Below are 17420 nucleotides of genomic sequence, written 5' to 3'. Positions count from 1 at the left end.
AAATTATGGATATGTTCTTCAAACGTTGCCTTTATAAAAAGCAGCCCAGCAGATCTTAGGCATTCTACCTGTTCATTTTTATAGATTTCCTTCCTCAAGGTCCCTTCCTCTCCTATTTTACCTCCTCTAAATCACCCCCACACCATCACGCTGCCTCCACCATGCTTAACTAAAGGTATTAGGGAGTAGGTAACAACATGATAGAAAATGTCAGTTTCCTCACAATTTCTAGCATTGGGTACACTTCCTTTCTAAGAACAACAATAGACAGATGCGTCTCTAATGAAAGTTCTTTGTTTCAGGCTATTGGTACCTATTGGAACCTGTAAACAAACAACTGCTGATGTTTGTTTACAGGTTCTGACCTAAAGAATGCCATGCTCCCTTGTTTGCTCCATTAGTACAAGTTGAATTGCGTGGAAATGTGTTTTTCTTTGTAAAACAAAGAAGTAGCATGTATGTTTAAATAAGAGGGTGACTGAAATTGCATTTGCACTGTTTCAGAGTGAAAAGTGTGTGACGATCAGAATAATTTGTTTGCAAATAGCGAAATACACAACAGTTGTACTGTGCAAGCAAGGTTGTGATAAGACAATCACTGGTTGTCCTCTATGCAGCCATAAGAGACAATTTACAGCTGCAAAAAACAAAGAAAAACATTTTACCTTAAAATTAAGCAAAATCACGTAAGTGTCTGATACATTTCCATAATAATTTACAGTAAATATGATTGAACCGTGCAGGTGATACTGTATCAGTAGAATAACAAGGACCCGTTGCTCCTGGTGGGAAAACTCAACTATGCAACACCACAAGAGCTCTGAAAATAGCCTCTATACAAACAGTACTTTGTGGAAGTACTGGATAGTTGGACCTCTCTTTGGGACCTGAAGCACCTCTTAACTTCCGCTGTCACCACAAGCTGTGCTTGTACAAAGAGAGCCCTCAGCTCCTCTAAAAGCCTTTTTGTGAAACCCACATATGGGAGGTAAACTCTGGCAACAGTAATCATGATTTCTCACAGGTTTAAAAAGAGACAGAGAAAACATCTTCGCTCCAGTAGATGCTACTTGCTTTTTAAAAGTTCACTAAGTCCATTGAGTTTTAAGTATCTCCAGTGGGCATGTGATGGAATAACTTTGGAAGACAAAAGGGCAAAGAAAGTTTTACAGAGAATAAACAAGCCCTGTGGTATAGCTCTATTCCCATTCTTCATTTTTATTATCCTTCAAAGTATTTAGAGTATTGAATTTCAGCATAAAGTCAGCAAGACAAGAAGTACTGTGTTTGACTCAGACATGTTAATCTGGAGTTTTTTTTACTGTAATTTCAGATGAAAAGTGGATTACTAATAAAGTGAACCACTCTTTCCAGGCATATGCAGGTCTATAAAAGTGTTGATTTAAACTTTGCACTAATTCCTCATATGTATTGACTTTAATACTCCAGTGTTGGGGAAAACAGTTTCATGCAGCTCACCTCCAGCAGCTCCGAGACAATGGGCAGCACCTCTGGGTTGCAGATGTCAATGGAATCATCCCTGTAGGTCTTCTTCTTGTAGCGGATGTTTCCCAAGTGGAGGATGGCTGACAGCAGGGAGAAGATCCTGACGAGAAAGAAATGTGCTTCTTATATATATACAGTAGTGTGGGACATGTCGAGTGACATTTCTGCTATTAAATTATCTCGGTCACAATGCTTTTCGCAGTGCACTGTGGAAAAACTCACTCACATAATAAAAATAGCTTCACTTTTTAACTAATGACTGAATTTAACTAAATGGTAACAACCACTGGAACCCTTTTCATCTGCCCAAAGCAGGACAAAAGAAAAAAGGTAAAACGGTAAAAAAATAATCTAAGCAAATTAAGATGTGGTGTGGGAATACCTCCGATGAGGAGTAGCAGCTCTTACATAGCAATTAGCTTGTGATTATTTGCTTCCATTGCAGTCCCTCAACCACATCTGCTGAGCTGGTAATGTATTTCCACAAAAATGTAAGAAGATATTCAGTGTGTCTGCAGATTCATTCTTGGTCCTGATTCTGACAGACTGTGGGGTTGAGGTCCCACTGTACAAGCATTTATCTAAGAGCAGTCATAGTCATCACTTAGCAAATCTTACTGTTTGCGTGTGGCAGGCAGGAAGCCGACCATCTCCATAGCCAGCTGCAGCCGCTCAAAGTCGTGTTTCAGATCCTCTCCTTCCACTGTGAAGCAGTCCTGCTGGTGTTCAGTGGAAACACGCGAAGGCAGAAGAAAAGAGGAAGACAGAAAAAAAGACATCACAAAGGATAATAGTAAAGCATATTTACCAAAGTTCTGTAGAACAAGAGCTGGTTTTCCTCTAAGCCCTTAACAATAATATATTCAAGTGAAGCCATGAGTTACTTTCTCTTTTACTACATGTTTAAAAAGCCTTTTTAGATTTGTAAAGTCAAATCTAAAGTCTCTAGATTTAGAACTCGGGAAAAGATATCAAGAGGCTAAATCAGGCAACAGCAGCTGAGATGTTGTCATTGTCATTTCTGACTCATCTCAGGAGAAAACGATGCAGTGAAGGAAATACCCGAGACTTTTACTTATAAAAATAGAACAAATTCAACACTGTAGAAATCTGGGTCTCCTGTGCCTAATAAAAAATACTAAAATAAATTATGGTGCAGTATATTACATTATCAGATGTTAATATTAATGCAGTGCTTCACAAATATTATCACATATTATGAAGCCTGTGAAGGTTCTGCTTTAGTTTAACTACTTCCTAAACCAGTGGTTCTCAACATAGGAACTAGAAAAAAAAATTATAAAAAATTATATTTTATAGTCGATCTGTTTGCTATTTGCAAAATTACACTGAATTACTGTACTTGAGTAAATATACTTATTTATCATCCACCACTGTGTCAATGATTAACTAGTCAAGTCGTCTCTGTTCACTAATTTTCTGGGGGAAACCCTGCTTACTGAAAACATGGGTGCATTCCCGTGTAATTGGAAGACTCTGACGTCACACTGTGATTGCCTGTGAGTTTATGAATGAATGAGTGCTGCCATGATTGAGATACTAAATGAGCACTGGTGTTAGAAATGTGTACGTTGACTGTCTATGTGTCTCCTCAGGCTCTCTGGTCGGTCAACATGTCTCTGCTCCGGCAGTGAGCCTCTCTCAGGCTGTAATTAGCACATACCACAGTGACCAGCCTGTGACAGAAAACACAGGAACCCATAATCCACACTCTGGATCTGCCTCTTCTACACTTTAACCTTCAACACTCGTCTGCTGCTTCATTGTTTTCCTTTGGCGAAGAACTTGTCAGGAACGACAGGGCCAACATGCAGCGTATTTCTCCACTGAGCTTCTCCAATTGCAACAAAAAGGGTTTTGAGGCTTCTAGAGCTACGACGAAACCCGGGAAAGGCGAGATTTCCAATTGTTGGGTACGTTGTACTTAAGCGCCAAGCAGCACAACGTGATACATTGAAGGAAGTTGAGCAAATAAAGAGATCAATTTGGGCTAGTTGGGAGGGAATATTTTGGTCAAAAACCAAAACCTTGGCTATTGGTTCTTAGAAATAGGAGATTATAGAGTACAGTAGGGGGATGATTAAGAAACAATCTGGTCACTTTTTTTAAAGGAAAGCATCGTTTCTCACTTCAGAACATGAAATTGTACATTTGAACCAGTTGCAATATTAAACTAACTCTAAAACTGACACTTTCCCCTTACTTACCATGAGCTAAACATCATTTACTGTATGTTGTTGAGGCACCCAGTTAATTTTGAGCCAAAATAATTGCATGCCACTCTGTCACCAGGCATTCCACATGAGCAAAAACCATAGACACCCAAACAGGCACAAAATGCAAACCCACAGTCACCGAGGCCCAAAACGAAACACCTGACAGATGCAAACATCCAGAATATGTTTGGTCTTTGGGATCTTCATTCAAAAACTTTGTTTATTTTCTATTTTTGGCTCCAGACGTTACATCTGGAATCTGTATATTTGTCGCTGATCAAAGTGCTGGACGTCTCTATTTACTGCAGTGTGCCGTGCACAGTGACCAGCAGTAAAGGTCAGAGGTTAAAGAGACCCAAGGGGATGGTCAGATGCTCGGACAGCTGTCAGGGCTGTCAAACTTTCAGTGTGAAGACAGTGACATCATCTACTTGGACGGAGGGGTCACAGACTGATGAGGTCATTGGCCGACCCCTGAGAAAGACTGTGTGTCAGCAAATAGTGAGAGGGGATAGCTGTGTAAGAAAAATGTCAGCAAGAGTGGAGTTGGAGGGAAAGAGAAGAGACACAGGTGAAGGTTTTTAGTTATTTTGAGAGATGAGAAGATGAATGACAATCTCATATCTTAGCCTTAACAGCTTTATCAAACATACATAACAATAACAAAACTGTCAAATCATCTAGTCTATGTAGTTATAGTATCTCCAGACCTGTGGGGAGCAAAGATTTGAGGATAATGGTATCAAAACTTGAAACTTCTACTGTGAGATCATCATATTTTAAAGTGTGAAACAAAAGAAATCCTCACTGAGTCTAACTACTACAATGAAGCTCACTGTTAAATAGTGAGGAACAAAACTGAGCTCCAAACTCAAATGACTTCTTTAGCCTCATCCATTTCATCACTGTTGGTCCACACGTTCACTATGCTCCAAACTATCCTCATTTTGACAGTAAATCACTAAACACGCTACTTCTGGCAGAACTGTGAGGTGGAGATTCTGCAGAAATGATCTGAAAAGTTTCCATAAATGTTTTTAATGCAGGACACATTTAGACACGCTTGGAATCCAAAGTAACTGGTGTGAATCCAAAATGATGTCAGCTTTTCAAAGTCACTTCTTTAAACCTACGAGAGGTGGTAACTGTTTTTTTAATGGATGACTGTGAAACATGACTTAACTGTTAGAACTGCAGTGAGTGTCCTCAGGAACCCTTTCCTGGATAAAAGAGCAGTAAAAAAAGTGGAAGACAAAGAGCCAAAGCCAAGAATGGAAATACAGTAAGAGTGACAGGCGAGTTGTATTTAGACGAACTAACTCTCATGTCAAGTGTTTGCGCTCTGGCAAAGTCAAAGTAACATTATCTCCTATTATAAGATACTGAAACCCTTAACTACACACAACAAATCCCACTGACCAAACATTACTCACTTCAGGTGGAGGTTGGCAAGACAGTGGCAGGCGCAGAGACCGTTGAAACAGCAAACACATACATACACACAAATGGACCACACACTTAGAGGGAAGCTTCAGGATGTGAAGCCTATTGATCACTGCTGAAGCTATTTCACAGCATGTGAGGAATTATAGGTGAAAAATGCTTTTTAGCTGTTTTTCTAGTAGTTTTGTAACTTTAACTCTGTAACAGGGAGGTTCACAGCTTCAAAGCTGCTGTTATCTGATCTTTTCTAACACATTATTACAGATTAATTAACTCACTACACGGTTTTGCTATAAAGTTGAATAACCCAGAACAAGCCCACAAACACTGTTCTGTTCACAGTAGTTATATGATATGTATATTATTTATATGAGCAATTTACTGGTGGCATTTTCCTGCTCTACTACTGTGGAATATTTCACCTCCTACAAAGAGCCAAAGCCCAATACAAATATTAGGATTACATTTATTTATCACTATCATGTCCTGTAAATACATGTAATAACTGGCTTTCTGCTAAGGTTATTGTGATGATGTAATTTTAAACTTACAATTCTCTCACTGTCTGCAGGAGTATTCATATGATTTTTACGCCACTGGCCATTTTCAGTACAGTCTTCGACTTAAAACGCCAGTAACGGCTCATTAAGGTCTGAAATTTAGAATCTCCTGCTTTATCGTCCATGTTGACTTTAACATGATTGTTGGTTGTTGAGTTTTTATTCCTGCCCTGTGGTATGTGTGCCATAATAAACCCTGAACCTTCCCTTTAAAGATGGCAGTTTCCATGTTTAGCATCATCACCCCTCACCGACAGCAAAGCCTCCAAAGCTAAACATTAGTTTAAAGGGATTCCTCTCTGTTATCTATAATCATCATCATCATGCTTTGTTTTATTATGCATCTTTTCTGCAGTGTCATGTTTTTGCCGCCTTCTTCAAAGGTGCACAATAAGAAAAATGATCAGCTTTGAGGGTATCCCTTTAAACATTTAGAGGTTCTTTACAGAGCGAGATCAGCTGAGGTCAGTTCAGGTCGACTCCATCTTTAGTGCATTTTAGTGAAAGCAGGCGTGTGTGGACAGCAGAGAAACAACAAGACCAAGACTGGCACCAGAAACCTAGAGAACCACGACACACCCATGAGCACAGACGTACACAAACAGCTTGTCATCCACATGATACTGACCAGCTCACTCTCATAGTAATTGTCCCAGTGGAGTTTGAGTGATTTCTTTGTCATCTGGAAGCATGGCAGAGCGGGTTAAACAGGCATGAACAACAAGGATTTGCACACTTTGAAGAGACAGAGACAGATTACACATGGTTTTAATACCAGAGGAAAGAATTACTAATCCTCACACACGCACACACACACACACCAACCAGACACATGCTTCTCCTGAGCTGTAATAATTGAATCCATGGCGTGACCTAATCAGAGATGGTGATGGATACAAGTGGTCTGAGTTTCAGCAACCGCACAGTTTTAGTGTGTATGTGTGTGTTTGTGTGTAATTTATGTTTGAAAACTCAGAAGCAACAACAGTAGAAGAAATATTCAGGGATTTTAGAGTAAAAGTATTAATACAATGGATTAAATTATAGAACTTTTACTGGAGCAAAATATTTGGCTATTACAGCTGCTGCAGAGACGTAATATCACTGTGCAGAAAACATAAATCTAATTACAACTATTTATTTTTGACTGAGTTCTTTATGAAAACAATTGGAGTAAAGTATGTTTATCTGCGCTGTTCGCCTTAAACATTTTTACTATTATCATAACTGAAATATTAAATCTGCAACGACTGATGTTTTTGGTCACTGGGGGCAGTGAAAACAAGTTCCATACACAGCACTGACGTATCAGCACCAGAAAAACAAATTAAACATTCACCAATTTACATAGCTGTGTTTCTGTTCCTCTGATGAATGAAAGTCTAATAACTCCTTTTAGCTGCTATATGCTGAGCAGGTAGCGTACAGTACTGTACAGCTGGGTTTCTCTTGCCAGTTGCAGATAAAAATGACACTATGAGAGCAGTGAGAGTGACAGACGCCAAAGTAATGATGTAACATTCCATATAAAGCTGCTGATTCATGTAATAATTATCTGTATTGTCCCTATTTTTAAATTTGTTTTAACACTATCATTTGATACTATGAGATGTTGGTTATAGCTGCTTATGGATTACAACCTTAACTAGAATACCTGGGTAAATGTTAGCTATAATCCACTTCAGAGAAACTCTCCATCTCTGAGAGGGAAGAGAGCTAAATATGGATAATCATTTTGCCTCTTTGTGACACTATTTGTGTAAGAAGTGTGTGTGTGTGTGTGTGTACTCATACACATACACATACACATGCAGGCAAAACACGTGTGCACACAAACACACGCGACCGCCGGCGCCCTTTGCACGAGAGCACGACAGTGAGATTAACTCTTGCTGTTGCCATGGAAACAGGGCTGCATAGTAACAAGCAGCCAGCAGCGGAGGAGGAGGAGGCGGGAGTTTGTTGTCGTGGGTATAAAGAGAGGACGAGTTATAAAAAAACAAAAACTGTTACTTTTTTGGGGAAGCCAAACAAGACGAACAAAGAAAATTCTCCTTCTCTTTTTGTTGCCTCCCCAGCGCGCTGCCATGGGAGGAGGGAATCTGAATTCTCACACATCTGCTGCCAATGCACACAGATGTACTGCAAAAGATGCACACATATGGGGGCTTCTGGCATGTACACAAGCATAAACACACACCCAATCCCCCACACACACACACATTTTTTTAGGCTGATGCAATCAACACTTGAGAGCATGGAGACGTGATGAGTAAATAGGATCCAACAGAGAGAGGAATTGTCTACCATCATCTACGGAGCCTCTATCGCTCTCTCTACATGGTACCTTGGTTTCATTTAGAAATAACTCATCGTTTTCTTTGCAGCTCTGATTTCGTATGATTGAAACTCACATTCTTCATATTACACATCAGCTCTTCAAGTTATTTGTTTTACCCTACAGCTCCTAGTGTTGTTTCGCTGTCAATAATTAATGTCGAGACAAGAAATTCAACATTAACATATGTTTTTGTTGCCTTGAGCTTTCTGATTGTTCACTCCTGTTGGGATGGATTGTGTTTCTATAGATTTTTATAATACAGATAACCTCTTTGCAGTATGAGCCACTTTTTACATACATGATGATGCATCATAACCAGACAGGATTCCCTAAAGGTGCTAATCTGTTACAATAACACAGAACATAGCATAAATGCACAATACCGATGTGGTGTTTCTCTAGAAATATGTATTAAGCCTGTTTATACATGCACTGAGTGATGTTTGTGTGAGCGGACCTGATTGAGGTAGTGGTATTCCTCAGGTTTGAGCAGGTGGAAGGACTTCCTCTCCTCCTCACTGGCTCCAGCCAACAGGTAGTAAAACACATGGTAGTTCCTAAAGACACACACAAACACAACAACTTAGAGGAACTGAATGGAAAGAATGAAAACATTTCTCTCATATTGATTTCTTGAATTTTTTAAATTCCCTACGAAGTGAAGTGAGGTCAGCGGCTTTTGCTTCACTTTACTCCACTGAAACAATGCCCGAGGACGAGGCTCCATTCAAAGGAGAAGAGGACAGAGACAGAACTCTGACTACAGCTACAGATTTCACAACACATTTCTGCAGCATGTAACAAATAAGTCACACCTTTGACCCTGCAGTCTTGCATTTCAAGTCAAACGAAGCAGCACAGTGGTGTGTGTGGGCTGGAGGTAAAAAGTAGTGATTAGCTGTGACAAAAGCTGGAGCCTCGGCCAACACACTGAGATGTTATTGTATTACAGCTGGAAACGAGCTCCAGTTCTCTGCACAGAGGCATTTAGAGCTTGATGGAGTGGTGGAAAGCTCGAAAGCCCAGGGAGGATATTAAAGAATCCCAAACTGTTACTGGTGGATGGCTGGAATGATGTTTTCAACTAATACTAGTGTATAGTAGCAGATGCGATACGTGAATCTGGAGAGTGGCCAGTTGAACACAGGACATATGGGATAAGTACTGCTTTAAATGTAACTGGCTGTTATTTAACAACTATCGTCTATTATTTTTATAACTGTCACTGATCTTGTCAGTAGTACTACGTTTTTATGCTGTGACCTCAAATTAACATCAAATTAACAGTTAGGTGAATAATGAATCAAGTCAACATTAATAATATTGAAACATTCACCAAAATTGTCAATAAAGATGTAAAAAAATGTAGCCATGAATGATTGACACAGACAGTGTCATAACACTAAAATATATTTACTTGGATTTTTGTGAGTCAGTCTTGAAATGCTGACATAAAACAGGAATAATAAATTAGCTGCACTGTGTCTCATGGCTTGATATCCTTACTGTATGTCCCACTGAACAAAACACTGAACAGACGCCACTAGTGACAAACCAGCTGAAAAACAAAGTGTGCCTAAAAGATTTTGTTTTACAAATTTGCAGTATATAAAAGAAAACATCTTCAGGAACATGTAGCATGCTATGTATGAAGCTATAAACCTCAGCTGGTTAGTTTCAGAGTCCCAGCATTTAAAACTCATCCATTTACATGTCCAAAAACCAAACAATGAAAAATGACATTCAGGGAGTTAACGTGCTGAATTATTTCTTGGCCAGGATCAGTAACGTCTCCCCCTGCATTCACTCTTTGTGCTAACATAAAATCTTTTATTTACTCTTTTCCCAAACTGTCCAAATATTCCTTCAACATCTTTTCTTTCTTTGTATTTTTTTTACTGAACATACAGAATCTCTCACCTAACAAACATGTTAAAAAGATAAAAGTTTCAAAAACTAGGTCCACTTGCACCTAAACTATTTTCTGATTTCACTACTGTCCCGTTAAAGTACAGAGTCATAAATTCCTGGAGCATACCTGGAAAGCGCAGCTAGTTCCCTCCCTAGCGGGGTCGTACAGAGGCAACCTGTCATCACACAGGCTTTAAGATTCAAGATAGTTTGTAGTTTATCATCAGCCTGCCTACTCCTCCACCACCTTTCTGCTTCAGGTCTAAGCCATCTGGGAGGTCCCTTCTTTAATTTCCACCCTATCTATATGGCTGCCAGCGCCTGTCATCAGGATGAAATAGAGATTGTGGGCCAATCAGGGTTAGAGGGATTAGATGACCACAGAAGGGTTTTACATTGTTTTTGCCATTACGCTGGAGGGAACTGTGTATTTTTAACTGTCACCTGGGAAAGGTGAGCGATCCAGGGCCCGGCCAGTAGCGGACAGGTTGTGTGTTTGTGTCGGCGGAGAGGAGAAAAATAGTTTTAGGGATGTGGGTGCAGGTGGAGCCTCCTGCATAAGTGTGTTTGTGCTCATTTTTCTAGGGAAATAAGAGATTCCAGCGGAGTAGAAAACAGAACACATCTGTGCAAAAAGTGGCAAAAACTGAGAAGAGACGCTGTTGTTGTGACGCCGTACGAGAAAAAACAACTAAAATCTGCATCCTCGTTTTCCAGGAGACTTCTGAAGTGTAGCAAAGCAAATTACTGAAACACAATCGTGTCCTATTTCTGTAAATGACCAAACTTGGAAGGCGACCTGATAGTTGGAGGGCTATTTCAGACAGATACCTGATCCATCATCTGTTTGCAGAGGAAATGACATGACATGTCACGACCATTTCAGTATCGAGTTTCTCAGACAAAGAATACACGAGTGCAAAGATACTTTATGGATTTGATATCTTTTAAACAGGCGAGAATGTGACTCTCAGTGTTTCTAATTTCAGATTTAGATTATTTATGGCTGCACCACATCACCAGAGGTTATTTAAGGTTAATGATTTAATATTTTAGTGATTCCCTCTAAATAAATTAAGAAATACAAAGTGTTGTTAACACTGAATAGGATCCCAACAGATGTGGACAACATGCAGCTGTATGTACTGCAATGTTTCCTGTATGTGAATCATCGTTCACTCACCTCTCATTGTGTTCCTGATAAACCAGACGTGATTTCTCCAGCAGGTACTTCTCCACATACGCTCTGAAAATACCACATACAGTAGAACAGTCAGTGCAATCAAAACACACCTATCAACACAGATTATTGATTATATAATTATTAGTAGTATAGATTACCCCACCATTAAATCATCATTTAATGTTAAGAACTATATTTTTTGCTTATGTCTGTGACTTGTTTACTTGTATTCATTTCCATACATGTACATGTTCTGTGTGTATTTGACTGACCCCCTGACGGTGCCACTCTCCTGGTAGTTGACCTGGATGAACTTGCCGAAGCGGCTGGAGTTGTTGTTGTGGGCCGTCTTTGCATTTCCAAAAGCCTGGAGAGAAAATGGTAAAAGCAAACAGTCACCCCCTGGTCATCATATCTTCATATAAAGGCTAGGATTGGCGACTGTAGCCACACTAGGCACTACACACTAGACACTAGACACTAGACAACACACAAGAGGAAATGCGGCACCAATACATGAAAGCATAGTGACAGTCTGTAAAAGTGCACAGTAAGTTGCTTTAATACAGTTTTCTAACCCTCTTATTAAATGTTTTTTCCTTTGGAGAAGCACAAAATCACAAAATATGATCATTAACAAACAGAAAAAGCTTTTGAGGTTTATATCCCAGTCTACACGGTCTTAAAAATCCTGCATATTTACAGGCAAACTTTATGATGGGAAGTGAACTCTGCAGCAATGTCAAAAAATGTGTTAGAAGTAGTGGGGAAAGCTACCAATCACAGCACTGTAACAGAGGTCATGGGGCTCATGAAGGGGCCTGCAAGAGGCACACACACACACACACACACACACACACACACACACACACGTCGACCATGTACTAAAGTGCCAAATTCCGATGAAGGTTAACACTCTGCAAACCTGAAAACAGAGCTAGTCGCACTCACAGAAGTCTGTGGGCATTTCTGCTAAAACACACACACAGTGCATCATTAGAGGCCCCTGAAGGATTCATTCAGGTTCTTATTAGCAGTCTGATGGGGCCCCAGAGGAAAGAGAGAAAACAAGGAGAGGAGATGAAATGAAGACAAAAAGAGGAGACAAGGAAAAGAAAAGAGAAGAGAAAAGAAAGGAGGACACAAGGAATAAGAGGAGTGGAAATATACACAATAGAAGGATGAAGGAGAGGAGATAAAACAAAGGAAGCAGGAACGAGCAGAGGAGACATCTAGGACAGAGAAGACGATAAAGCAAAGACGAGAAAACAACAAAACACGTGAAGAGAGGAAATGAGGACAGGAGAGGTAGAGAGACATACATTCACAGAAGCAGGGGTGAGATTTCAAGCTGATGCAATCAGTACTTGGGAGTTATGATAAATGACTAAATAAGAACCAGCAGAGAGGAGGAGAGCGAAACGGGGGAAGAAGGAGGGGAGACAGAGAGAGGAGTGGGCGTCGGATAATTGATTGTGGCTGCTGGGTGAACACTACAGCTCTGGAATAACACGGTTAATAAAAGTAAAATCCGGCTCCTCGTTGGGGCTTTGATTTCTGCGATGATTCATTCAAAAACACCCCCCAAACACCACCAACCTGGCACACATTCAGGAAGCCAACGAGGATAAAAAGAGAGACAGAACAACACTCTCTCAATCTCTGTTTATTGTATGTTTCTGTCATTTTCCATGCCTAGCCATTCCTCTCAATCATTTTTCCATCAAATCCATCCATCTGTCTTCTCCAGATCTCTGCTGGGGCTTTTTGAGACACATACTCCGCCACAGACAGAGAATAAACTGGCAGGGATATCTCCTTCAGTTTCCTCAATCCAAAATGTAAGTTGAAACTGCAATTCGCATGATAATGACAGACCTTTCATCCTTAATAATTTCTGGATATAGGAGCCCCTCTGTGGCAAAAGAGTTCCACTTTTGAGTTTTAGAGGAAAATCCACTTCCTGAAATGATTGAACTGGGAGTGAAATGAGACCAGCTCTAATGGAAACTGTCAATAACAATCAAACCACTGTTGGCAAAAGATGCACGGAGGGAAGAGAGGCGTACACTGGATATTATTGTTATTGTGTGTTTATATATGTGTGTGCGAGTTTTGGAGGATGCATGTATTGCTTGAGCTCATAATCCAGGCTGTGCTGTTTACATGTGTGCCATGTGCGGGGATGCATGCAGCATGCTTTGTGCAGTTTGTTTGTGCATGAAAGAGATTAATGAGCATGGCGGCAGTGTCTGGGTGATTTAGTGGTGAACTCTGCTTCATGGTCAACGCCTGCTGTGACCACAGCACAGGAAAACACACTGCGAATTGGTGATTACTCTATGAAAACACACGAGTGAAGAGGGAGAGAAAGAGAAAAGTGACAGCACAAGAGAGCAACATACAGTAAAAACCAAACAAAGCGTAAGACTGAAAATAAACCTTATTGTGGTTAGTTACTAAATATAAAAAACATGCATGCAGACCTGTCAGCAACACATCAAGCCTCATCCCCCTTTCAGTGAGTCATTTCCCCGCTCTCTCTACTGCCTATTTTGAAGAACAGCCACAATAAAAGTCCTCTTCAGGAGGATGAAACAACTATAATAGCTTGTAAAGTTAAAGAATTGGATGTTTTTTTCTGCTAAATTACATCATTCTCAGCTCATCAGACCTGTACATCTGAATTGTGTGTAAACACACACTGGGCGCCAAATAATGACAAGTCTCTGGTGTCATACTATAGTGAGACACTGTGTGTTGTAACAAAGATGGTTCCACAAAGTTTATGTGTTTGTGTCAAAACCCAACCAAACTGTGATGTTTCCACAACTGTAGCTGAGCATTTATGATTGTTGTGTTGACGACAGGACGAACACGCCGCCTCTATGATTCCCATGTTGTCAAACAGTGATGCCAAAGGACGTTTCAAAGTGTCATTATCTGATGTTATGGGATGAGAACATGTTGAGAATATTACCAGGAAAACTAGTAAGTAAACACGTAAATACAACAACTGTGGTTAACATTTAATGACAGATGACAACATGTTGACATCTAATGTCAGAGGCTAGTTGTAAAATGTAAATATATGATAATGAACATATCAATAAAATGTTTGAACGGAAATATCCAGTTTTGTTGATGACGAGTTACATGAGCAGTTCCCGTTGGATTGAAAGACTAAATTAACCCCAGCCTTCATGCATATATCCTGTGGTGCCATATAAAGTCCAGAAATAACCAACTAAGTGTGTTAGAAACAGCTCAGCACAACGTCCATTTGCACAAATCAAAGATGCAGCTTAGCCGGCCATATGTTAGATTTTATGTTGAAGCAAATGTGCTGACCCCACAGCTAAATCCCAGAGTGACTGTGTGTGCATCTCTATGTCTACGTGCAAAAGCCAACATTAGTTTCCTACTGACAGTATGCTAATGTATGCTTATGTGCTGTGTTCGCCCCTGTGGGCTCTTCCACGCTGTCACATTACGTTAGCCGGTTGTTTCCTCCATCGCTGCAGAAAGCCCCAGCTCCTCAGCCTGAAGAAGGAAGCAAACAGTGGTTCTGCTATTTCAGAGCAGCAGTGAGCGTGTTAGGTGTTGAGGGGAGAGGGACAAGGTGGGAGCCAGCCTGTTAATTAGTATGTCAAGAGCTTCCTCAAAGCAGGGCTAAAATCAGCTCAACTACTAATGGTAATAACCTCTGTTCTCCCTCTCTTTCACTTTCTTCTTTTGTCTCTTTCCCCAGTGCAGCTGTAGCGTTTCCCCAAACACTCTCCAAAACCATTAGGTGACCTAGATTATGAAAAACAAGTGGAGACATGCCAAAACCACTGCTGGGCTCGCTTCCATTAGCCAGTTTTGTGGAGCGCTGAGTGTTTAACAGTATGGCTGTAGAGCAGTGATGTCCAGGTGATGGCAGCTGCTTGTTGTCAGTGATATCTGCATAAGTATCCAGGTCCGAACGTGTTGATGTTGAAACAGATGATGTGCAGTGGCTGCACCACAACGTGAGCGTCTACCTACAAACAGAACGAGCACCTCAGAAGAGTTAAATATAAAAAATCTTCTGCGTTGCTCCATCATCTGGAAATAGTTTGGCAACAAATCAGATGTGAATTACACATCAGTGATTTGCAATTTGTGTCAGAAATCTGCACCAACAAACTCTTTTTCCACCTCAGGAAAAAACACTGGGATATGAAAAAAGCCAGAAGTCGCATGAGAAGAACCAACAATAGTAAACAAACGCTTTCTATTCAGTAGGGTTTTGTTTGCCAGCAGCTCTCCCTTCAATAACAAACTGACAGAGACGGTGGCATTTTGTGTAACCACAGACATGATGCCAATCTAATCTGTTTCAGAAGGGATTCAGGCGAATGATACAAACCTTTTAATTTTGTTTTAGATTAAACATGTTTAAAAAAAGTCTACTGAAGCTTCCTCTGTGCTACTGTACTGTGGGTGCACAGCAATAAAAGAAATAAAAGGCTTCCTCTTTCAAAGACATGTTCTGTTTAACTGATTCGTGCCCGTTTACTCCAGAGCCGCTAATTTTAGCCCATGTGGTGATTATTAAAGTCGACGTCTTGTCTATTCTTGGTCATCAACGCTGATTCCCTGATTCAGTATAATCAGAACAAGGGAAGGTACGTCAGTTCCATTCATGTCTTGACCTTCATTCGCATCTGGTCTATCTACCTGTGCTCCCTGTTTCTTGTTGTTGTTGAAAAGCATCTGGTTCAGCAGAAATGATCTCATGCTGTGTGGATTCCCCCGGAGGTTCTGTCTGAGTCGGAGTTTAGACCGAGCGTTTTTTCGTGTTAAGGTGTAACTACTTCCACGTTCAAAGAGGTACTCGCAGACAGATGACATCACATCCCAGTCCTCCCCTAGCTTGGCTGCATGTAGTAAGCTACGAAAACAGGCTGTGTCTGTCTGTATTTGTGTGGGTGTGTGTGTGTGTGTGTGTGGTGTGGAGTAGCTTAAATGCCAGGACTTCCACTAGGTGAGCAGCCATCCTTGAAACACACAATCATGCACGAGAGCAGGTGGCTGCAAACAGCTCTGCCCTTCACAGCAGCAGTCTGTAATGTTCAGAAGACGTGACAAATGGTAATATTTTATAACTGTGTGTGTGTGTGTGTGTGTGTGTGTGTGTGTTACATCCTTAACCTTCTTGAGACCAGCGCTGAGTGTGTAAACCACTATCACCTACATGATGTTCACAAGTCCTCACTAACTTGCACTAACTGGCCACAAGCAGCTGGGAAGCTGATTGGATGTTTCTATTCTAAACCAACAGGATAAAGATGGAAGAAAATGGTGGCATTATCCCTTTAACACAGCCAAAATGCTCTGAAACAATCAACTGATTAATGATATTATATTTAAACCACAGTTTACATATACATGTACAAAACCGGTTATCATGCATCCATAGCCCATCTTACTATATTGTTTTTTACTTTATTTTATTATTACGTTTAACATATTATATATGTTACGTCGGAATAGTGCATATAGTTGTAGATTCTGTACATGTTTATTACTTTTGTATTTTTGCACATTTTAAACACCCTTTCATTCTTTTTGCACTGACCTGCTGTAGCAATTGAATTTCCCCAATGTGGAATCAATAAAGACTTAAGATAAGAAGATATCTTATCTTACCTTATCTTAATTCATCTGTTGGTTACTTTTTGTTTTCAACAAGCTGCTTAGTTAATTAAGTAAAACTCTTTAAGTCCAAGCTGAAGTCAAAAACACATTGTCAACACATTCTCATGTTTTATAACAGAAAACTGGAAACGTTTTAAATGTATTCTTGATAAATCAAATGAATTAATCAATTATGTTTATGTGAATCAACAAATTGATTTACAACAATAAGCCGCATCAAACTTCATCCAATGTGCAGAACAACCCACACAGACACAGTAAACCTAAACCAACTCCACTGTTTGTATCTCGAAAATCAGCAGGGACTTTAAATAATGTGGACAAGCTAATGAAGTAAGGTCTTTCTCTGCAGCTTTATGACGTGCTTTTAGCGTTTTCTCTGGCCATCTTTACAGTATATCACTCCCCAGGCTCTTCCCTCTCATTCCTCTCTTTTTCCCTGTTCCTTCATTTTCCTTTACTTCATGGGATGAGCTCTCCTTTCTAGGAAAAAAGGAAGAAAGGGTAGGAAAAGGCGGCGTGGACGAAGGAGTACGGTTACGTAATGATGAAAG

The 17420-nt window shown here is 40.2% G+C and overlaps 1 protein-coding gene across 8 annotated transcripts in view; it reads right to left on the bottom strand.

The window, feature by feature from the left end:
- The window catches only part of LOC113165503 (unconventional myosin-IXAa-like), a 108513-nt gene that overhangs the window by 42402 nt on the left and 48691 nt on the right, over nt 1-17420 (bottom strand). For 4 of the 8 annotated variants that reach the window (XM_026365062.1, XM_026365064.1, XM_026365065.1 and 1 more), the window contains exons 3-8: nt 11454-11548; nt 11182-11244; nt 8545-8644; nt 6375-6428; nt 2125-2225; nt 1480-1606 (exon numbers count right to left, since the gene is read on the bottom strand). In XM_026365062.1, coding sequence (XP_026220847.1) covers nt 1480-1606; nt 2125-2225; nt 6375-6428; nt 8545-8644; nt 11182-11244; nt 11454-11548 — 540 coding nt within the window. The remainder of the gene's footprint in view (nt 1-1479; nt 1607-2124; nt 2226-6374; nt 6429-8544; nt 8645-11181; nt 11245-11453; nt 11549-17420) is intronic. The other 4 variants (XM_026365063.1, XM_026365070.1, XM_026365066.1 and 1 more) reach the window with 3 other exon arrangements.

This window comes from Anabas testudineus, chromosome 6 (assembly GCF_900324465.2).
Source record: "Anabas testudineus chromosome 6, fAnaTes1.2, whole genome shotgun sequence".
NCBI classification, from domain to species: Eukaryota; Metazoa; Chordata; class Actinopteri; order Anabantiformes; family Anabantidae; genus Anabas; species Anabas testudineus.
Note: the sequence above shows the minus strand (reverse complement) of the source record. Positions and strands in the feature narration are given on the sequence as shown.